The sequence below is a fragment of the Pinus tabuliformis genome, chromosome J (assembly GCF_031772625.1).
Source record: "Pinus tabuliformis cultivar Carrire ecotype Pingquan chromosome J, CPIR1, whole genome shotgun sequence".
Lineage (NCBI taxonomy): Eukaryota > Viridiplantae > Streptophyta > Pinopsida > Pinales > Pinaceae > Pinus > Pinus tabuliformis.
The window spans coordinates 943,234,661-943,258,453 of record NC_142295.1 but is presented as its reverse complement, the minus strand read 5'-3'; the positions used below and the strand labels follow the sequence as shown (position 1 = coordinate 943,258,453).

The 23,793-nt window shown below is 40.5% G+C and overlaps 1 protein-coding gene across 4 annotated transcripts in view; it reads right to left on the bottom strand.

The window, feature by feature from the left end:
* LOC149229901 (mitotic checkpoint protein BUB3.1-like) overlaps positions 1-16,547 on the bottom strand; it is a 349,473-nt gene extending 332,926 nt beyond the window's left edge. For 2 of the 4 annotated variants that reach the window (XR_016247977.1, XM_089378776.1), the window contains exons 1-2: positions 16,145-16,547; positions 15,894-16,024 (exon numbers count right to left, since the gene is read on the bottom strand). Coding sequence is in view for 3 of the 4 variants with exons in the window: in XM_089378776.1 (XP_089234902.1) it covers positions 15,894-16,024; positions 16,145-16,249 (236 nt within the window). In the remaining variant the exon portion in view is untranslated. The remainder of the gene's footprint in view (positions 1-15,893; positions 16,025-16,144) is intronic. The other 2 variants (XM_089378775.1, XM_089378777.1) reach the window with 1 other exon arrangement.
* Positions 16,548-23,793: the final 7,246 nt, after the last annotated feature.

Here is a 23,793-nt window from a genome sequence, read left to right as displayed (position 1 = left end):
TTAGCTCTAATACCATGTTGAGAAATCTATATGGCAGCACTTAGGGTGATTTCTCTTACTTGATAATTGCTTGTGATATTATATTAACTTCTTCTTCTTATTCTTATTATGTTCTCTTTCATCAAACAATTACCAAAACCATAAAACAATGAACACAAGATGTAGGCTCTCAGCCAGGGAAAAACCCCTCTTAGGGGAAAACCCAGTCAAAATTCTTCTCTTCTTATAGAAATAACTTCAAATGAGAAATCCAAGACCAAAAACCCTAGACCAAGACCTCCTCCAAGCACCAAGTCAGCCCTCCAACAAAAGCCCTTCCAACTAGTCAAAGTCAAACCAAGTCAACAAGGGTCAAACCCTTCCAAAATTGTTGCAAACTCAGAATTTCAGCCCCCAACATCTAAATTTCGGACCTGCAATAGGTCTGCAACTTCGGCCCCCTGCAACATCTCAGAATTTCGCACGTGTGAGAGAAAATAGTCCAGAAACTAGGTCAAAACTTTGATTTTCCTTCCTCCTTGCTTCAGCTTCTCTCTCCTTTGACTTTCTTGGCTTCTTCCTTGAATTCTACACTCTTTTATTGCAGATCGAACTTCTTGTGATTGTTGAGAAATCTAGGGCATTAGGATTAGGAGATTTCTCTTTGATGATAACTGCGTGTGAATGCTTTTTACTTCTTCGGATTAGGATCCTCTCTTTAGTTAGATTATTATAGTGTTCTTCTTCATCAAATAGCTACCAAAGCATAAACAATAAAGAAACAAGAGACATGGAATATAGGCAACCAGCCAGGGTCAAAACCTCTCCAGCTTGAGAGGAAAACCCAAAACAAATTCTTCTTCTTATAGCGGCTTCAATTGACGAATACCAAGACCATGAACAAGACCCTTGACACAACAACCTTTCCAAGACCAAGTCACAAGCCTTCTTAGTTTAACCTCTTCTTCCTGGAGTCAATGATGGTCAAACTGCTTGCTTCTCCCTCCTTCTAGAATATCCTTCAAATCTCGTCTTCTTAGATCAGACCTGCAACCCTCGGCAGCTTCAAAAACCCTAGTTACAGCACGTGTGATGGATGTTGACCAACTTTTGCACCTTGTTACTACTTCGCTTGAAATGGGGAGACTTTCTTCTTCAACTTGGCTTAATGAAAGACTTATTCTTCTTCCTTGATTTGGTCCTTTAGAACAGCTGTAACAACACGGCTTCCTGAAGCAGCAAATAGTACTTTTCTTCTTCGCACGTGTGGGAGGAATCAACCAAAACAAACCCAAATCAAATCAATATACTTCGACTCCTTGACTTCCTTCTCTTCGCTTGATGTGAGGCTTCTTCTCCTATGTTTCTTGCACCTTTTCTTCTATTTCATATCCTTGATCAAATGTGTCTACAAATGGAGGCCGAGCCGCCCTATATATAGTGATATGCCTATCAAATAAGCTGACTTCTCCTAGCACATAGGCCAACATGCTTGTCTAGAGACATATTCATCTTCTTGGAAGGCCGACATGAATACTAGCTTGTGACAAGGTCTTGGAGGGTGACTAACATAATCAAAATTACCTTTTACAATATGTAACTTGTCTTCAATACATGACATTGGCTTCCTAGACTTCTATGACTTGATGACCAACCCTAAAGGTTCACAATGGTGTTAAAATTATGCAATTGCGGTCAAATTCCACTTTGTACAACTCATATGATGAAGATAATAATTGCAATAGATTTCCCTTTTCGAAAGGACCAAATCGACCTAAAGATCGCCTTATTTGGACAAGAAGAAGTTGTTTTTTGAATTTATTTATTTACTCATGTATATTGGACTAGGTTGGCCCTAAGCACATGTACAATTGGACAGGTCGACCTCAAAATCAAGAGGACCTCCATGAAAGCCTATAAATAAAAGAGACCTCAAGCTCATTTCGACATAACCTTCAAGCACTCCCTTCTCTCTTCTATTGTTTGGTTCGCACAGGTTTGTGTTAGGATATTCCGACACATAGGAAATAGTTAAGTATAACTTGGTCTAGTGTAGAGTTAGGTAAAGTGTGTTTCTTTACTATGTACTTTTGTAACTTACAATCCAACGGTCACGATATGTAGTGATCCGACGGTTCATTCTCTCCTTGGTATTACCGACACTTGATCTGTGGCTTAACACCCAATTGGTCCATGATCTCTATTTAAAGAGCATGGAGGGTCATTTGTAGGGTAACCATTCATGAGAGAAGCTTATGTAAATTTTCATTCCTTTATTAATAAATTGCTTGAAGTGGCCGCATTGGCTCAGGCCATGGACTGTTTCCCTCTTTGAGGGTTTTAACCACGTCAACAATACTGGTGTATTGATCTGTGATCTGGTTGTGAGCGGTGTCTTTTGGTGTTCTGTCTAAGGAACTTACCCTGTAAATTCCTACATGGTATCAAAGCTATTTGAGGGCCGCATCCGTTGGTGATCCAAATCTGAAGCCGGTAGATCTGCATCTGACTGTCGTTTCCTAGATCTATTGTTTCTGACTGCTTTTCGGGCCGAGAGGACTACTATATTGTGTTAGGAGCATCTATTCCGGTGAGGAACCCCTTTCGTTTCACGCGAAAAGGTTTCTGGTAGCCCTAGCTACGTCATTTTTAAGATCTGGAGATATACAGTGTTTATTTGCAGTTTCTAGTTATTTTCTCTCTGTTTATTTCGATTTATTTAGCTCTTTGTTTTTTTATTACCGGATCTATACCTTTCATTTCTGCGTATGCTCTTTGCCCCGCGATTCTATGCGATCTGGGCAAATCAGAAACAGAGAGAAAGGATTTTTCTCATGCGTATTCTCTTTTCCACCACGCCTTAGTGTGATCTCAGAAAATTAGAAACGTTGAGGAAAATATATAGTTTCCGGCTAAAGCTAACTTCAAGCCGTAAGGTTTGTTTTTTTTTCTTGTATGTCCGTGTTGGGTTTTGTATTTTTTGTTTTGTAGGGAAAAAAGAGCTTTCTCAAGTAAGCATGCAGCCCAAAGCTTCAGTGACTAAAAAAAAAACTCCCCTTCCTCTTTTCCAAAAATTACTAACCTTTTAATCTAGCTCACTTGGTCCAAAGCTACTTTATGAGAATAGAGATCTTGAGTTCAAGTCTTTCTTGGTCCAAAGCTACTTTATTAGATTAAGTTTGGAAAGGGGGCGATTTTTTTTTAATATAACCTTATCATTCATTTCCACACATTCCCGCACTTCGTCAACATCTTCAACAACTTTTCTTCAAAAAACCATATCTTCTTCATCCAAAAGCCGTTTTCCGAGCCGTTTTTTTTAATCAGTTTATTTTTTCGAGATCTTTCCATTGGAACACTTATTTTCAGCATATACAGCTTCAGTTTCTATTTAAAATGGAAAGTCCATGCCAAGTTATTCTTGACAGCACCAACTACTTCCAATGTTAGTCCTACATTGTGGATTTACTTAGAAGTAAAGGTCTTTACCGAATAGCCTCAGGCCAAGAAACCAAACCGAAAGATGAAGATAAGGTAGCCAAATGGGAAAATAGGCAAGATCAAGCACATGGGTTGATAGGGATGTCTATTTCTCCAGACCTTAGATTCCATATCGCAGAACTTGATACTCCAAATAAAGCAATGAAACAGATCACTAAAGTTTTTGGAATTAAAAATGAACTTAGAGCCCATCAACTCAAAAATGAGTTGCTTACATTGGACCCCAATAATTTTCCTTCCATTGAAGATTTTCTGTCCAAGTTCAAGACCCTTAGACTTCTCTTGGAAGGTGTTAAGGTTAAGAAAGAAGATGGTAACCTTATCTATTCCATTCTTGCTAAGTTGCGACCAGCCTACTCTGTGTTTGTTTCCACCTTCCATTCTACAAGAGAAGCCTTCATTTCTCAAGGACAAGCCTACAAGTCCCCTTCCTTTGATTCCTTTTGTGATTCTTTAATAAGAGAACAAGAAAAACTCTTACACCTTGGTCTTCTTAATCTTGGAAACTCTTCTAAGAAAGCCTTAGCCGCCCAGAAGCAACCAAATTCAAAGAATCCTAAGAAGTCGTATCCTAAAAAGAATGGTCCTAAACCAAACAAGGGTCCTAAGCAATTTCAGCCTCAAAATGAAAAATCATTTCAACAAAATGACAAGGCAAATAAAAACAAAGGGAAGAAGATTGATAGATATTACCACTTTTGTAATCGAGATGGCCACTTAGAATCCAAATGCTTTAAGAAGATGGAAGCCTTGGAAGCAGCAATGAAGAAGCATAACATCCATTTGGAGCACTCTTCAACTTCAACTTCATCTTCAGGAATAGCACTTTCTGCATGTGGTTGTCAAACATCTCGGTCTGGATATGCACTAAATGTATCTCCTTCTTCTAATTCTCATGAGTGGCTCATTGATTCTGGAGCTTCTTATCACATGGCCAAGAACAAAGCCATGTTTTCTTCTTTAAATGATTGTAACACCAAAAATATATATGTTGGTGATGATAGATCTCTTAGTGTTGTAGGAACTGGAACTTTTCATATAGACAATGGTCAATTTAATAATGTATTATATGTTCCAACCTTATCCTGCAACCTTCTATCTGTATATCAGATAACTCATTCAGGTGAAGGTAAAATCGTTGAATTTTCACCTCACGATGTTGTAATTAAGGACCTAAGAGATCTTAGACAGATTTTAGCCACTGGCATTGCTGATGATTCTACAAAGTTGTATAAGTTTAACAACTTTGGGTCATCAAATCTTCCCTCAGTATTTGTTGCTCATAGTGATGAAGTGAGCAAACTTTGGCATGAGCGATTTGGTCACTTAAACTATCGCTCCCTTCAGAATCTATGTAAAGAAAATATGGTGATAGGTCTTCCAATGGTATCTTGCAGAGATGGTGTTTGTTCCGGATGTGTACTCAGAAAACATCATCGAGATAGTTTTGAAAAACATGCCTCTTGGCACGCCTCAGCCCCTTTACAGCTTGTGCATAGTGATTTATGTGGTCCACTTCCAGTTGTTTCATTCTCTGGCTACAAGTATTTCTTAACTTCCATTGAAGATTTCTCCAGACGCACTTGGGTATACTTCTTAAAACTCAAGAGTGAAGTATTTAACATGTTTTTGGCCTTTAAGGCCTTTGTTGAAAAACAATCTGGACATCAAATTCTTAAGCTAAGATCTGATAATGGCGGAGAATATGTTAACAACAAATTCATCAACTTTTGCACTGAGAATGGAATTCAAATGCAACATATTGTTCCATATACTCCATAACAAAATGGTGTAGCTGAAAGGAAGAATCGCACCTTAAAGGAAATGGCTAATTGTATGCTTCAATCTAAAGGACTTAGTCTTAATTTTTGGGCAGAAGCAATTAACTGTGCAAATTACATAATAAATCGCACTCCTACTAAGGTTTTAAAGAATATCACTCCAGAAGAAGCATGGAGCTCAATTAAACCAGATGCAAGTTACTTTCGTGTTTTTGGAAGTGAAGCATGGGCCCATATTCCAAATGAGAAACATAAAGCTTTAAAACCTAAGAGTGAAAAATGTATTTTTGTTGGATATTCGGAAGATGTCAAAGGATATAGACTTATTCCACTTAAGTCCAAAAATGTTATCATTAGAAGAGATGTAAAGTATGCTAAAAATATATCGACCTACAAGCCTAGTTCGGCGGATGTGCCACCTCTCTCTATCTCTTCTACTTTTGAAAATATTTCTTCTTTAGATGATGAAAGTGAGGATGACAATCCTCCCCCACCTTCTCAGGATCCTTCTTCAGCTCCTCAACTTCCAAAATGGGTCCGTGCTACTCGGGATGCAGCAGGCGCTCTTGCTGGTGATCCTACAGATCAGCGACGTACACATTCTCAGTTCGATAGAGCCTCTTCTTTACTGGCTCAAGCTTCAACGAATTATGATCCTGACACCTTTGCAGAAGCTTCAGGCCATCCAGATTGGGACGCAGCTATGAATGAAGAATATCGTTCATTATTAGCAAATGATACATGGGATCTTGTTCCTCTACCAAAGGGACGAAAACTTTTTAGATGCAAATGGGTTTACAGAACCAAGTATGGACCAGATGGGAAAGTTGATAAACATAAAGCTCGTCTTGTTGCTAAGGGTTTTTCACAAGTTGAAGGCATTGACTATACTGAAACCTTCTCCCCTGTTGCCAAAATCAACTCTATCCGCCTTGTTCTTTATCTTGCTGCCTCTTTCAAATGGGAAGTCCATCAGATGGATGTTAAATCTGCCTTCTTGCATGGGGACTTGCATGAAGAAATCTATATGGAACAACCTACTAGCTTTATACAAACAAACTCTAGCCTTGTATGTCGGCTTAAGAAATCCCCTTATGGTCTCAAGCAATCTCCTCGGGCTTGGTATGCCAAAATGGATAGCTTTCTTTTAGAAACTGGCTTTTCTAGGTGTCATTCTGACAATACTGTCTACACCAAGAGAATGGGCAAGTCTCTTATCATTCTTGTTCTTTATGTTGATGATCTTATCCTCACTGGTAGTGATCCCAACCTTATAAACCATGTGAAGTCCAGCCTTGAAAAGAAGTTTGAAATGACAGACTTAGGACACTTGCATTATTTTCTTGGTCTTCAAGTCTTGCAATCCAAGGAAGGTATTTCCCTTTCCCAGTCCAAGTATGCATGTGATCTTCTATGCCATTTTCACATGGAAGACTGTAAGCCAGCCCCTTCTCCCTTTCAATCTGGAGCAAAACTTTCAGTCACTTGTACTTCCCCTGAAGTTGATGCTACCTTATACCGTCAACTTGTAGGAAAACTTTTGTATCTAACCCATCCTAGTCCTGACCTTTCCTTTGTTGTTGGCCTTATTGCTCGGTTTATGCAAAACCCACATGAAAGTCATTGGAAAGTAGCGAAAAGAATACTTCGTTATGTTCGAGGTACAATCCAATTTGGGATTCATTACAGTGCAGAAGCATCTCCTCTATTGGTTGGTTTCACTGATTCTGATTGGGTTGGTGACCCTGATGATCGAAAGTCTACTACAGGTTATGTGTTCACTCTTGGTTCAGGACCTATTACATGGGCTTGCAAGAAACAAAGTGCCATTTCTCTTTCTTCAGCAGAAGCAGAGTATCGTGGTGTTGTAGAAGCTAGTAAGGAAGCCCTGTGGCTTCGTCAGATCCTATCAAAGTTTGGCTTTCAGCAGCAGCATCCGACTACACTTTGGTGTGATAATCAAAGTGCCATTCAACTATGCAAAGATCCAGTCCAACATCAGCGTAGCAAACACATTGAACTGCACATGCACTTCATCGGAAAGCTCATTCACGACCATGTTCTTGAAGTACAATATTGTTCAACAGATGATCAAGTTGCAAACATCTTTACAAAGGCTCTCACAGAGGCGAAGTTTACTAAACTTCGATTTATGGTTGGAGTTCAGGAAGTTGTCACTAAGGGGGGATAAGCTCTAATGCCTCCTTCCTTCTCCTATTGTGTCATATTTGTACATCCTTCAATCCTATCCCAAGTTGTTCTTAAGGGGGGATGTTAGGATATTCCGACACATAGGAAATAGTTAAGTATAACTTGGTCTAGTGTAGAGTTAGGTAAAGTGTGTTTCTTTACTATGTACTTTTGTAACTTACAATCCGACGGTCACGATATGTAGTGATCCGACGGTTCATTCTCTCCTTGGTATTACCGACACTTGATCCGTGGCTTAACACCTGATTGGTCCATGATCTCTATTTAAAGAGCATGGAGGGTCATTTGTAGGGTAACCGTTCATGAGAGAAGCTTATGTAAATTTTCATTCTTTTATTAATAAATTGCCTGAAGTGGCCGCGTTGGCTCAGGCCGTGGATTATTTCCCTCTTTGAGGGTTTTAACCACGTCAACAATACTGGTGTATTGATCTATGATCTGGTTGTGAGCGGTGTCTTTGGTGTTCTGTCTGAGGAACTTACCCTATAAATTCCTACAGTTTGACGGAGGAAAGCTCACGCAAAGGGTCTGAAACAACAGGGTCAAAGCTCGCATGTGTCTAGGGTTTTTGAGTCACGGACGCTTGCACGTAACTAAAGTTTTTTGTCCCTAGACGTTGGCACAGTATGGTCCTGAGAGCGTCCGGGAAGTCTCAGACACTTGCTCACAGTGTCTAAGGGAGCGTCTAGGAGGCTAGGGCTTCCGCAATTCTATTTGGTCCCCAGACACTCGCATCCAGTTCTCCAGAGAGCGTCCAGATTAGTCTCGGATGCTCGCATAGGGTGTCTAAGAGAGTGTCCGGGAGGCTATGGTTTCTGCAGTGCAGTTGGACCTCGAACACCCGCTTGCAGTTCTCCTAGGAGCATTCAGATCAATCCTAGATGCACTCATCCAGTTCTCTAGAGAGTGTCCAGATCTGTCTTAGACGCTCACACACAGTATCTCTGCATGCGTCTAGGAGCAAAAGATGAGTTATCAGTATGTGGCAATGTTGAGTGCAGTGACAACCATATTCAGCAGTTGACTACAATCAATGAAAGTGCATTACAGTTCTCAAAATCAGGGTCTTTGAGTATAAGCATGTTTAAGGTCATATTATGGATGTTCTAGTTGTTTTGTTGCATAGATAAAGATATGGATCATTGTACTCTCTTTTGCTTAATCATTTGATGACGATCTAAGAAGAAGAATTTCCAAGGGTTTTCCCCATAGTGGGTTTTTCCCTGGTCTCCGACCAATCCTGGTGTCTCTATGTGTGAATGTTTTTCTTCTATTGTTCCTTTATATTCCGCTGCATTGATGATGATGATATTGTTCTTTCTACATAGTTGCATATGCTAATGAATAATAATGTAAATCTGAATAATGTTATAATGTTATGGGGTGAACTTAATGTGTTAATGAAGAAATGCAATTATCAAAGCAAAGGACAATGTAGCCCTATGAAAAAATAACAAATGGGAGCCTTAACTACAAAATTCCTTGATCATGAAACCCATGATTCAAGCATTACAAAAATAATTTTATTTTCTTCTTTACATCAATTACATAAAAATCATCTCTCATGGACAGACAGCAATATCAAAACAGACCAAGAGACAGTGTTTTACCTTTCGTCAATGAGGAATAAGAACATAGTAGAAAGTTTTAAAAAGGAGCACTTTAGGACCTATCAAAAAGTTAGCAAAGTCTACATTAGACCGGGAGCTACAGGGAGGAAAATCTTGGAGGAGATGTGCCACCAAGAAAAACATCAACGGGAAACAACAGGCTACCGAGAAGATCGACATAGGGATTCCAGGCAGGAGGCGACCCTTCCAGGCGCGTCTTCCTCGAGCAGTGTAGTGGGGGCAAGGGGAAAAGAAAACCGGAGTCCAGAACTGCTTGGGATAAACCACCCTCATCGGGCGCCCTATAACCCAGAAGCGGTTTTCTTGAAAGTCAGGCGATGCCACTCAGCGACCAACGCGTGGCAGGGGAAGGAGAGAGCTTATCGCTCTCATCACACGATATTCCTCGGGCTTCTATGCTACGCAACTTTGATTTTGGCCGTCGGATCAGAAGGGGGCAGATCTACGGCCACAGTTTGTCATGCAGGTTTGTGGGCCAGGATGGTCAAAACTGCTTATGATTTACCACTCTTATCGAGAGCCCTTGAACCCAAAAGCGGATTTTCGGAAAAGCTGGCGATGCCACTCAGCGAGCAACACGTGGCGGGGGAGGGTGAGGGAATACCGCCCTCATCGCGCGGTATTCCTCGAGCTTTTTAGGCTGTGCGATATGGATAGTAGCCGTCAGATCAGAAGGGGAAGATCGACGGCTATAGTTGGTCGAGCAGTTTAGTGGTTTTCTGCGGGCTACTGCTCCGCGTGTTACAAAGTTAGACCGTCAGATTATAAGGAGACAGATCAACGGCTGCGGACAAGCGTTCGGACTCGGGGGTCCACGCCTTTGCTTGTGGGTCCATGGCAGTTTAGACTTTGGTTTTTGTTTGCATAAGTGCGGCTTTTTGTTGTGGGCACTTTGGGTGTTTTCTTTGGGGGTTTTCCCCTCTTCCCTTTGTGGGGTTTAGCACCTCTGAGTGCTTGTTGTAAACTTTGTACATTATTTGCTTTCCTAAGTCAATAGAAGGTTCGTCTCTTGCTTCAGCAAAAAAAAAATTACATAAAAATCATAATTACATATGTCATTATGAAGACTGAACCTAGTTACACTTTTCAACAAAGATAAGGTGAGCTAATGAGGTCGAAATCATTTGTATTTATACCCTTTTCAAGGGATCTAAAAGCCTCTTCTAGGCTGACTAGGACTGGCAGGGCTGACTTGGTCTTGGATATCAATATTTACAATTTTGACTCAAAAATAATTCTTCTTTCTTGTTACAAATTGCCCAATAGGGTCTTATACATAGGAAAAAGACTCTCTTGACTCATGACACATCTCTTATTGACTTGAAAAACCCTAGGAGCATGAAATGCATGCTTGACCTAGATGAACACTTAAATGGAGAATGAAACCCATGCTTGAAAAATAATAATTTTCTTTCTTCTTTTCTTTCTTCTTTTCTTTCTTCTTTTGATAGATATATAAGATATACATAATGACATGATCACAATGACAATTATGAAGACTGAACATAGTTACATTTTCAACAAACAATTCCAGAAGAAAAATGGGAGAGCATTTCAATGGACTTCATAACTAGGCTACCCAAAGCGCAAGGCAAAGATTGTATCTATACCGTGGTGAACAAATTGATGAAATTCGCGCACTTCTTTGCAATCTTAGCTGACTATTCGACCAAACAAGTAGCAAAACTCTTCTTCAAAGAAGTCTTCAGACTCCACGAACTACCCGAAAATATAGTCAACGATCGAGACAATAGGTTTATGGGTGCATTCTGGCAGGAGCTCTTCAAGCTAGTGGGAACAAAATTAACCCCTAGTGCTAGTTATCACCCACAAACAGAGGGGTAGACAAAGATTGTGAATAAGTGGATTGAAGGGTATTTTCGTAACTACGTGACACGTTAGCAAAAAGCATGGGTCAAATGGTTGTACCTTGAGGAGCATTGCTACAATACCACCTACCATTTATCCATCGAGATGATGCCTTTAGAGTGCTATATGGAGATGATGCACCCTCCTTTATCGACAGGGTTTTTGGAGACAGCAGAGCACCCGTTGCTAAAGATTGGATACAAGAGAATCAAGATATCCTTAGAATACTCGAGGAAAACATGCAGACTGCTCAAAATCGACAAAAGATGTATGCAGACCAGCATTGAACAGAATACAGCTTTGAGATAAGAGACCTCATTTTCTTGAGATTGCAACCTTATAGATAGTCCAAGTTCAAGAAAAACGGTGCAGAAAAGTTGAAGCCCAGGTTTTATGGAGCCTATAAAGTTCTTCAAAGAATTGGCAAAGTAGCATATGAATTAGAACTACCGAAAGACAATAGAATCCATAATGTATTCCATATATCATGCCTCAAGAAGGTCGTGAGGAAGCAGGTTACCACTTCCATCGAATTGCCACTATTAGATGAAGAAGGACAGCTATAACTAATTCCAGAGGCGATCATGGTCATGCAAGAGAAGTTAAGAGGGAGAGTAATTCCAAAATACCTTATCAGATGGAAGAATCTACCAGAGGAGGACGCGACATGGGAAGTAGAATGAATTTTACAGCACCCGAATCTGCAATTGCTTGAGGGCAAGCAATTGCGGCAAGGGGGATTATAATGTCCTCTATGAATTGAGTATGAATGAAGGACTTATTATCTTATCAATCCCTATAGGCTATAGTCCTCCAGAAAGGGGAAAACCCCAAAATACCCATTGTTTGGGCAAGTTTTGGGGTAACTCGGCGAAGAAACCCAAAATTGGGGTTTGGAGTAAAGTTTACCCAATCATTCAAGAAGAAGAAACCCATGTAGGAAAACTATAAATAGAAGAAGGTTGAATTCATTTTGGAGCATCATTGTGGATCATATCATTTGTGTTTTGAGCATTAACTCTGGGGGTTTTTAAGACACCTAGTTGACATCCTCTTATTATTCCTCTCTGTTTTGGGCAAAGGTTCTATTTGAGGCAACGAAGTTATGTGGAGAAGGATGTTCTATTCTATCTAAGCAAGCAAATTTCTGTATGTTCTATTTGATGTCAGCAAAGTTTGTGGAATTAATCTAGGCAAGCGAAGTTCGATCTGTTCCATCTAATACCAACAAAGCTTGAGGCATTGATCAAGTGAAGTTGTGTCCCCTGCGTTGATGTTTTGTCTTATCTAAGGGAAGCGAAGCTCTGTGAAAATCAGTTGTCTGAAGCAAGCAAAATCCCATTCTATCTAAGGCAGAAGATTTCTGGTATTGGTCTCTCTTTCTGTTGATATTTGATTGGCACATGACATGAAGGGGAAACGAATGTCTGTTCACTCTTGCTTGCATAGAACGAAGCACTCCTAAAGTGAGCGGCCTCCTAGGGCTATCTGAAGTCTTAACCAAACCCTCGTCTCCTGAAGTTGAACTCATCTAGGAAGTTCGGCGAGTTAGGGAGTCACAACGCAGAGGCACTATAATCAATTCTTGGGCCAACGAGAAAATTGGAAGTGAGTTTGTACCTGAAGAAGTGTGAATTTTGTAAGGCAATTACGTTTGACCGAAAGAAGACCCCGAAGTTACCCAAATCCAATTTGTATAGGAGATACCTCTGCAATTTGAAGCTTAGGTCCGTGCAAAAACCAAGTTGAAGAAGGGAAGGAAGGCCGAAGTTACTTCAAATCTGAAAAGGTACATTAAGTAGGAATTAGTGTCTTAATTTTCTATAGACGATACGTGTTGGGGTCTGTTGAATCATAATCTGGTCAATCATTGTGGAATAAAGAGTATTTTGTTATGTGGCACCTTGTAATTGATTGGATATACAACATCTGGGATATGTATTGGACAATATTGTTCTGAATTCAATATTAGCAGCTTCCATTAAGTTTAGTGTTGAGAGAGCATATTGATTGTTTAGCTTTATCTGTTGGAAAAAAATAAAATAAAATAAAACAAATAAAAAAAAATGTTATTGATACCCTAACACCCTAGGGCAAAATTACCCCACCACATAACAGAGAGGAACCAACCTAAAGAGTGGGGAAGTGCTATTGTTGTGACAGTAGGTAGCATTCCATAAATACACAAACTAGCACCTTATGCTTAGAACTGCCAGACACTGAGGGTGCTAGATATTGTCGTAACAAACCCAATCTTTATTTGGATTCTGTAATGATCGGAAATAGGAAAAATAGTGATATGCAAAGCAAAAACAATTTACAGCACAAAAAATTTAAACAATCAACAAATGCTCATAAAAGCTCTAGAATTAAGAACCAGCCGAGCCATTTTATTAATGGAGTTGAGAAAGTACAATAGTGTGGAAAATGCACCTGGGCTTTGCCTCAAGGGCAAGCTTGACAGAACCCAGGTGTCAAACAGTAATCTGAATGCTGAAAAGAATTGCTCCTCTAATTCTCTACGCTGTCTCCCAGTGATTACAACTGCTGACTGGAAAGGAGCTGCAAGAAACTCCGCCTCCGGTGCTCAAAAAGTTATGAAACGTCAGTCACAAACTCCTTAGCCAAAACCCACAAAAACCCAGAAATGGTTTGGCCCGATTTGGACTTCCCAAAATCGACCCCCAAAGGCACTATGCAATCCCCAGCAATTCTACACTGTCTACTGCAAAGATGCAGCTGGAAACCCCACCTCCGGTGCTCAAAAGATTCTGAAACTTGAAATGGTTTGGCCAGATTTTGACCTCCCAAATTCGACCTCTTCTATGGCCCACGCCCTCCAAACAGCTCCAAAAATACGGCCTACAAGGAATGACCACAAAGTCCTCCTCCAAGCTCTGAAATGGAAGCAAACACCACTCCAAATATCTCCTCTAACCTCCACGACAAAGCTCAACCTCAAGGATTGATACTCTACCCACCAAATGAGCTCCCACACACTGCCTCTGCGCTAGCCCAGGTAGTGCGAAAGTCACATTGCCAAGCCAGAAGCTCAATCAGCTCCCAAACTCTCCTAGATGCTAACAATCCTCCCTAGCCTCCTCTCCAGAAAATCTCACGTCAAATCTCCACTGCTAAGCACCACCAATGAACTCGACCTCCTCTCCACTACGTCCCCCAGTAATACGCACAACCTGGAAGGGAATGCTACTACTGGGAATCACAATGTGATCCTCCTCCTAAAGAAATAAAGAAAACCTTCCTAGGGTGGCACTTGAAGTCCCCCAAAGAAAGGGTGATCTCTTCGCCTAAAGAACTCATGCTAAACAGCCAGTGACTCGGCTAAGCAGCTCAAGCAGCCAAAGAGAAATCGATATACTCCAATCAGATGAATGAAATGAGGATAGCTACCTTCCTTATATAGATTTCGTGGAGCACTTTTCCCTCCAATTTTACCTCCATCATGGGCCCTCACTTAACCACCAACATGCAAAACTTAACCACCTTTATGCAAACCGAACTAGGGAGTGCGGATTTCCCTAATGTGGGTGGCCCCCATGTGTAATTTAACCACAACAAAATAACTTCTAATAAAAATCGAATAGGCCCCACTATCTCGGAAATTGGCCCCAAAATGCAATAATTAGTCTTGTTCCAAATTAATTTAGGAAGGGACATTACAAATTCTAAGGGCTTCTAGGAGTCCCTTTGCTAGGTCATCTTCTACACAAGTTTGTCAGTGGACTTCACTCACACTGGCATGTTGTTGATTCCTTATAGCTTTCTTCCTCTCATAGAATTAGAGGAAGGAATGGGAGACACACACAAATGGGAAACATTGTTGGCGCACCATCTCCTAGGTTGAAGTTTAGCAATCAGTGATTTGGTTGTAGTCCATTAGCTCCAAGAAACCATGGGCTTCCCCTAAAAAGGCCTTGTTCATGTCATAGTTGTATTCTAAAATTTTATTTTATTTTGGTCTAACCCACAGCGACATGAACTTTGAATCTCATGCTTTATACATTACTTCATAACAAGGTGCTTGCCAATTGAGCTACACCACTGGGCATGTTATAAAAAGTTGAATGAAATCCCTCCCCACAATAAATATGACTTATCGAACCTTGTATAAGAAGCACCCGATGGACCTTTATCCTTGCTTCAAGAGCTTTCAAAGTCAGCCAAGTCCTATTGAATTCGCTATAAGAAAATGTCCTGCAAACATTGAAGCTTTACTGATAGGGACTCCAGATTTCACTGCCAAGAAAACAAAGTCCCCAATCTCAATCTCATTACAAATCCGATCGCCAAACCATTTCCTGAAGGTTTTGATCTCCTTGTAACATAATTCACAAAATCCTTCAGATTCGGCCCAGTCCCATTGAATTAGCTATACGAAAATTTCCTGCAAACATCAAGACTGTATTGATAGGGACTCCAAATTTCATTGCCAATCAAACAAAATCTCCAATCTTGTTAAAAATCAGACCGCCAACCCATTTCTTGAAGGTTTTTATCTTCTTGTAACAGAATCGGCAAAAGCCTTGAATGCTGCTACAGCTTGGGATGGTAGCAGCCATGGAAGTGCGGAGAGAGAAGGTTAGGGTTTTCGAAGATGGCTGGGGGCTTTTGTTTGTTGATTATAGTGTTTTGTAGCAAAATTCCTGGAGCCAGATCTTGAATTCATTTCCCCTGACATTTTGTTTCCAATGGTTGATTATTTTTAAAGCCAGGCGTTTAGTGTTTTAATGCATTTAGTATGATAGAGTAGATAATATGACAGACTAGGAGTTAGTCCACTCCTCGACGATGTTAAAAAGAGCATTGTAATACTTTTCGGTGGAGTGTATGAATATCTTTGTGTTTAGGGACATGACAATTTGACATACTAAATGTGAATATCACTTTGAAAAATAAATACCTTCTGACAGTGCCATCTGCGCCACCACTCAATCCACTGAAATCATCGAGAAAGCAGCAGTCCAAAGGTTGAGTAGGGTGTGAAAATTTAACTCTAACCACATTCTCATCTACGTCGTATAGCGTAACACTCTGCAAATCACACAGCCATACATTACAGACTCCACAACAAAGATAGGTAGATATCAAAAAGTACAGATGCGTAGACATCAAAAAATGGCCAGAGGAAATGAAGGAAGAAGAGTTCCGTACAGAATCCCAAGAGGAAACCAGGAGTTTGTTAGAGTGGAGAGAAAAGCGCGCTCTGGATATCGCGTCCTCTGGAGGAGAAACGAGTTCACGACCATGCTTTGCCATTCATTAAAATTCCCCCTCTCCCTTCAGATTCTTTCAATTTCAAATTCAAAATCAGAGGCCACAGAGAAGATCACGAGCTTAAGCAAATCTGTCAAATTTCTCTCAGGAGTATGTAGACCCTGGGCCTGCACAAATAGCCATACAGAGATGGAGAGGGGGGACTTCGAATCTCTCGTTCCTCTACAGAGATAGACAGAGGGGACTTCGAATCTCTCGTGGAGGAACGCCTGTGTTCGTCCTTCTCCTTTCCCTTTCAACTTCAAAAATGGACAAACGATGGCGCGAGTGTCGCACCACATTTTCACCTTTTCTTTACGATTCTAAAAAGTCCACAACGGAATTTTATTTTTCATTCAAACATATTTTTTCAGCAAGGCCACTTGAAAATGGTTGAGAATCATAAGTATTTTTTTTTCCAATAATTCTTATTATTATCTAATTTTAAGTTTTTTCAATAATTATTATTATTATCTAATTTTAAGTTTACAGTTAAGGGAGACACTACATTGGTGTATGAGACCTCTTGTTTGTTTGTGGGACAAGGGACCCACCTTTGCGCAGTGATCTGTTACATTTACGAAGGCATACATACTCTACCCCTCTAGTTTTGAACATGTGACCTCTTAGGAGAGACACATGCTCTTAACCATAAAAAAAACAAAAAAACAAAAAAACCAATATATTTTCTATTAAAAAAAATAGATATGCCATAAATGTCACGTTCTTGCCCATTTCTCTTGATGGCCCATATAAGTTATATCTATAATCAACTTGTCCATTTCTCTTGATGGCCCATATAAGTTATATCTATAATCAACATAGCAGTGAATGTCTTGCAACCATATACCTGAAATATACATCTTATTCATTTTGGGTCTATATACATCGAGTCACATGTAATACAAATTTAAAACCATAGTAAAAATTAGTTTATCAAGTAGTCATGTGTAGATGTCTTACATCATATAAGCACATTAAACAAACAAATAAGTTAAAAACATATGAATTATAAACAAAAAAATGTTTATGCGATTATGATTTTCCCCATTCTTTAGAGAGAATCATTACAAAAGGCATAAAAAGAGATTTGTCAAGATTGTTTGTTATACCCCTCTTTTGATAATGCATCAACAACAGTGTTTTGTTCTTTATAAATATGAGAAAAGGACATCTCCCAAAAACTACCAATCAGCATTTTCATGCGGTTCATCCAGTTCGTTAGCATGCATGGTTCTAGTGAAGACTGCTCTTGTACCCAGTCAATTACCACTTTGGAATCTCCAAAGACCTCTATGGTCTCGAAAGATAACCATTTAGTATTAAAAAAACCCATATAGCAATAATTTCAGCTTGGGTTTTAGAGCCTGTTAGAGCTTGGAATTTCACCTCAGGCTGAAAAAGGTAAACTCCAAGGCAACATCAAACCACTTAGCCTCGTAGCTAGCCCTACGGGGCAGGAGAGGGCTCTCTCCGGTCTGTCTCGGTAAAGATCTTCAACGGGCGAGATAACCAATAAGGAAACACTGATTTTAGGCTAGTAAACTGATAAAAAGAGTTTGTTTTGGGATTTTTGGATTTTGGTGGAAAATCGAGGAAAGGCAATTTTGGGTGCGGGGATTGGACACAGTTTTTGCAGGGGTTTCTTTGGGGCAAAGTAGGAGACTGTATTGATGCCTTTAAATTAAGTGAATGGGTAGGAATGACCGGTGAGGAGCTAAGGAGAGCAAGCAATCACCTTGAGTTCTCCTTAAACAGATGAAAACATTGATATTAAGCAAATTTAAAAGCAGAGCATGGAAATCATGAATTCTACTTTAACACTTCATTTGCCTAATTTCAGAAGAAAAAGAAAGAGGATGATTTCACATAACACACTTACAAGTACAAAGAGAAGCACACCATCAATACATGTAACCACAGGAATCCCAAAAAGGACTGCAAAACCCTGGTCTTTCTTCCTTTGCCAAAATTGCAGAGATACAATGAATAATACAATAGAGCTTTCTCCCTCAAGAGTCCAACCATGAAAATGACCAAGAAAGTACATAATATAGGCAATCTAACATCTTTCCTTGCCTCCAGGGGTCGAGCTCATCTTTCTAGGAGCTGTTTCAACCAATTCTAAACTGAGCACTAAAATCTAGGCAGTCAAAACAACTTGCCTCTATAAGCTAGGAAACCAATTCATTCATTAAATGTTTGTTATTTCATGAATGAATCTTCTATAATAGGTAAATAAGTGTCATATCAACATGAAAATACATTAATTACATCAAAGAGGGTGAAAAATCCCATCCCAAGTCAAAACTGGCCAAAGCTGGGCGAATTCCTGAGCTGTAGGTGAAAAATTATGAAAATTGCCTGATAGGTCGCGCCCTAATCCTGATAGGTCGCGCTTCTTTGGAGCTCCGTTTGAGGCACTTCCAGGTGTCAAAATGAGGCAAAAGTGGGCTTGTTGGAAAGGTCTGGATGTCTACTTTCCAACCCAACTAGAATTTCTGAATTTGGTGGCCATTTGCCCCTCCAAAGTTGCAATCTCCCAAGACTTCTCCCTGTTTGTCAAAAAGGTGGCAGAAAGTCAATTTTTGCATGTTTTTTGACCTTCTGGATGCTCAAAACTTGATGAAATCTCTTGGTAATTGCTGAGAAGGTGTATCTTTGCATGAAAAATCCAGAAATGCTGAGTTTTCCCAAAATGAAGTTGCCCATCGAACAAGTCGCGCGCGGCGCGCGACCTATCAAGGAGAAAAACCTGTTTTTTGCCCAAAAATTCATAAGTGACCAAAAATACTCAAAATTTTTTGAAATTTGTGATGTAGTGAGGTCATTTAATATCATGCTCCTTCAAGGAAGCCTCAGCCAAGATGTGGAGGGGATCGGGCCTTTTTCGTCGTTTTAGTGCCTTGGCCAACCGCCCTTGAATCACCTTCATTTTTGCCTTGCATACGTGCATTCGGGCCCAATAGTGATTTTTCATGTTCCTGAGCAAGTCCTTATCTTGGTTGGCCTTAGCCAGCAACCTCTCCAAATGAGCATTGACCCGGAGGAGCATAGCCTCTCGCTCAACGGGTACCAAATCGTCGGGTCTCTTTCGAGCCAAGTTGCGGTCCTCATGAATCCTCTGCAACTCATCAAGAGTGTGCTCATCCTCCAACTGCTTGTTGCGCTGCTCTAAATATGTGATCATCCATTGTGCTCCTTCCAATCTTCGCTGCAATGAATCATTTTCAGCTCTTAGGTGTTGAATGATCTCCTTTGACTCTAGACTAAGAGAACTGATATCAAGGTCAACAATCTCTATGTCTGGAACACCTGATGGCCCCTCATCAATCCTGGGTTGTTTGCCCCTCTCTGATACCTGTGCTGCTGTCGGCGACGAGGCCCCTTCCACCTGGTGTGGAGATAACACTCGTGGTGCTGATGAAGAAGGCGAGATCCCTTCCACCTGGTGTGGAGATAATACTCGCCTAGCTGATGCAAATAAGCCTCTGTTGCCTCTCTGATAAGTGACCAATGGAGGAGAGCTGACATGTCTGGTCTCAGGATTATCATGCTGTTGTGAAGGCCCTCCATCCTCATGAACAACCTCAGGGGGAGATGATGCTGATGCTGTGAAAAAATCTCGAGAGATAAAATTCTCCCATGGGATACCCTGCTGAGCCAACTGATGCATGACCACAAGCTGGATCAAACCATAATGATAAATGCTCCTATGTTGTTGTGTTGGGCTCCTTCTCTGCACCAAGGGCACCATCCTCTCAATATCCTGGCACATGAACCATGGTATGTTCATCATTCGTACCCGTGTGAAATGCATCAACAAGCGAATATGGTACGAATACACATATGCAAACCTGCCCTCACAGGTGAAATAGAGCATGATGAGCCTCATCAAGGGAGCATACTCATGCCTCAAAAATCTGAAAGGAAACATACCAGTTATGGACCTCATGTAGGCAGGTTTAACGAAGGGCTCATACTGAAAGCTGTCCAACACTCTGCGTTTGTTCCACTCTTCTCCCACATTTGGTATTCCTGTTGCTTGAGCAATACTTTCAGATGACAATATAAAATCCACCCCTGCAAGATTTACATGCCCATTATGCAAATGCAAAACAAACAAGCGAGCCAATTCCCTACGATGCTGAATTTGAGAAATCCTCTCGCAAAATTCATAACATGAGAGGTAGCATAAACATGTGACTGCAAGTGGACAAGCCTGCAAATCGGTCAAAGAGGTAGGCTCCTCCCTCTTATGGTGTCCACTCTTACCACCCCTGTGAGGCCTCCTTTGTATCTCAATTTCTGGTGTTGACTCACGGTCATCACTTTGCTCATAGTCGGTTTCGGTTTCTGACATGGTTTCAGGAGCAAAGTGGCTGAAATGTACTGCTGCTTTTGCTCAAATGACCTGTTGTTTTTCTCTGTTTGTAATGTTGTTTCAAGGGGACAAATAGCACAAGGGAAATGTTAGGGAAGGGAGACTTTGAAGGGAAATTGGGAAAAATATATGAAATAGGGAAATAGGGAGTTAAGGGGAAGAATCATGACATACATATCATCATACAATTTCATTTGCAAGGATGTTATGGGAAGTAGGGTTTAGGGTTTGATTCTTGATTTTTAAGAATAGGGGTAGGGTTTTAGGGGCTTTTGATATTTTGGTAGGGAGATTAGGTAGAAATGATATAGGAGGTGGTAAAGAGAAGTGGGGAAAAAGTGGGGTGACAAGGATGACCTTGAAACAACAAAACAAACCATAGTTCTACAAGCATTTTGACATTCTTAAAGCAAATATACATGAATCTCTCATTTCAACTTGATGGCATTAAAACACATTTCCCATGCTCATTTTTCTTTACCAAGCAAAATACTTTGATGATCAGAGGCCTACCTGCAATCTTGAAGAATTTTGAGGTCGTTTGGGAGTTTACTGGCGGTTTTTGTAGATGAATTCCCAACAGGTCGCGCGCAGGTGTTGATAGGTCGTGCGCGCTCGCGTCGCGCCAGTGTAATTTTTCAACTGGATGAACCCCCCTGATAGGTCGCGCGCAAGTGTTGATAGGTCGCGCGCGGGCTCAGCTTGCCAATTTTGCTCAATTTCTCTCCAAATCGCTCTTCACTATTGCTTTGAGGCAAATGATGATCAAATAGAAGGAGAGAGGGGCTTTATAGGCTTGATTTAAATTAATTTCTCTCAAACCCTCTTTCTAATGTTTTTAACTTGACACTTTTTCAAAATTTAAATGCTATTGGACTTTATGGTTTCCTTTTGTCCTGAAATTGTTTGAACTGATGCTTTGTCTTGAAAATTTCTTGCAGGGATAGCTTCTGAGGATCTTAGCAAAGGGGACCAGGGCTGCATGCTGTCTTTTGAAAATTTTTGAATTTTTACAATTTTTTACAAAAATGAGAAAAAAGACCTTGTCTTTAAAAACAGGGTTTTTAAATCCAAGGTTAAAATTCGCTGTACAAGATGAAATCTTTGAAGAAATCTTTTGAAGAAAAACTTTGATAGTCATCCCTCTGGCCTGCTGGGCATTTATTGACCTTTAAAGACATGACCTCAAAGACAAATTGGACCTAAACCTTAGACCTAGGACTTTGACAAGACAAGGAACCTTAAAAGAATTTATAGACTGAAACAAATTGATCCAACAGTGCCAAAAGGGGAATAAAGACACCAGCTCCTCCATCAAGGTTATGGCATGCCTAATGGAATGCAATGAAATGACACTGATGAGACACCTACTTATGCAAATGCAAAGAATTTTGATCGCTGATGGAGGGCTACTAGACCGACTCTAACATTGGCTCCAATGGGGATGGTAACTCCTTGGAGGTACCAAGAACCTTAGACCTCTGGGAGAGCATACCAGTGCCTTTCGATCATTGGGCAATGGAGTCATTATTGACATATGTGACCCAAAACGGGACAACTTTATTGACTTTAACAACTGACTGAAAATTGGACTAACTTTGACCTAAACTAACTCAACCTTTGAACAGAAAATGGACTGATAAAAACAACATAAAAACTCACACCAACTAATCCCCATCTTCAGAATTATAGCCTTCACCGCGGGCCCCAGACTAAAGATGAAATATCAGTGCACACTTGCAGTGAAATATAAAGTAAAATGGTAATTACAATGACAATGGCTAGAGCAGAAAATGCTCAGACATGATACCTTTTGAGCAGCCGGCCATTGACCGACCCTCCGAGACAATCATCACCATTCATTTCTTTGAGAAGAAAGGCATTTGGACCACGGTATGCTGCAATTTTGTAAGGACCTTTCCATAAGTTATCAAACTTTCCATGTTTCCCTTTGTCTTCATTTCGGGCATCCCACCTCAAAACAACATCATCTATCTGAAAGTCATCCGGCTTTGCTTTTCTGTCATAGATTTTCTTTATGCGCTCTTGCAACTTGAGAGTATTTTGAAGAACGTCCTCCCGTGTCTGCTGTAAATGAATCATTTGACTAATCCGCCTTTGCATTGAATCTTCCTCACCACCAATTTCTTGAAGCAACCTTGCTACCGGAATACTAAGTGAAGTAGGAAACAGTGCATCTGTCCCGTAAACCAGTTCAAAAGGTGACATCCCAATTGACCTTTTCTGACTTACACGATCAGCCCATAATGCATTTACTAACTTTTTGTGCCAGCTCTTCTTGTTGATTTCCAACAATTTCTTTATGATGTTTACCAAGGATTTATTTGAAGATTCTGCCAGCCCATTTCCTTGCGGATGATAGGCGGACGAATGCCCCAAACTGATATTATATTTGTAGCAAAAATCAATCATCTTCTTCGATTTAAATGCTGCTGCATTATCTGTAATCAACTTATGTGGACAGCCGAAACGTGACAATATGTTATTTTCAAGGAAAGAAATAATTACCAAGTCCGTGGCCTGCCGGGTGGGAATGGCTTCAATCCATTTTGTGAAGTAATCGGTGGCTGTCAATATCCATCGATGTTGTCCGGAAGATGCTGGATGAATTTCGCCGATGAAGTCCAAGCCCCACTGCTGAAATGGTGCGCTGACTTCAATGGGCTTGAGAGGCAAAGGCTGTAATTTCTGCTTTCCTTGAAAAATTTGACATTCATGACAACTTTTGACTGCTTTATATACATCTGAAAACAATGAAGGCCAATAGAAACCTGCCCTTAGGATCTTGTTTGCCGTAGTCTTCCAAAACAAGTGGCCCCCGCAGTCACCTTTGTGGAAATCCTCAACAGCTCTCTTAGCTTCTTCCTCGACCAAACAATTCAGCAATATGCCACCGGGGTCTTTCCAATATAGTGCAGATTTGATGATGCAGAATTTGGCAGCCTTTAACTTCAATGTCCTTGCTTTGTTTCGAGGCATTCCGGGAGGTGAAGACAGGTTTTGAAGCACATATACAATATCAGCATACCAAGGAGAGGAAACAAAGATATCGGATACCTGTAGCGCTGAATTTTCTTCATCTTCGTCGGACAAGGCAACAATCAAATTAATGTCTAGGACATGGAGATTTGTTTCAGCCATC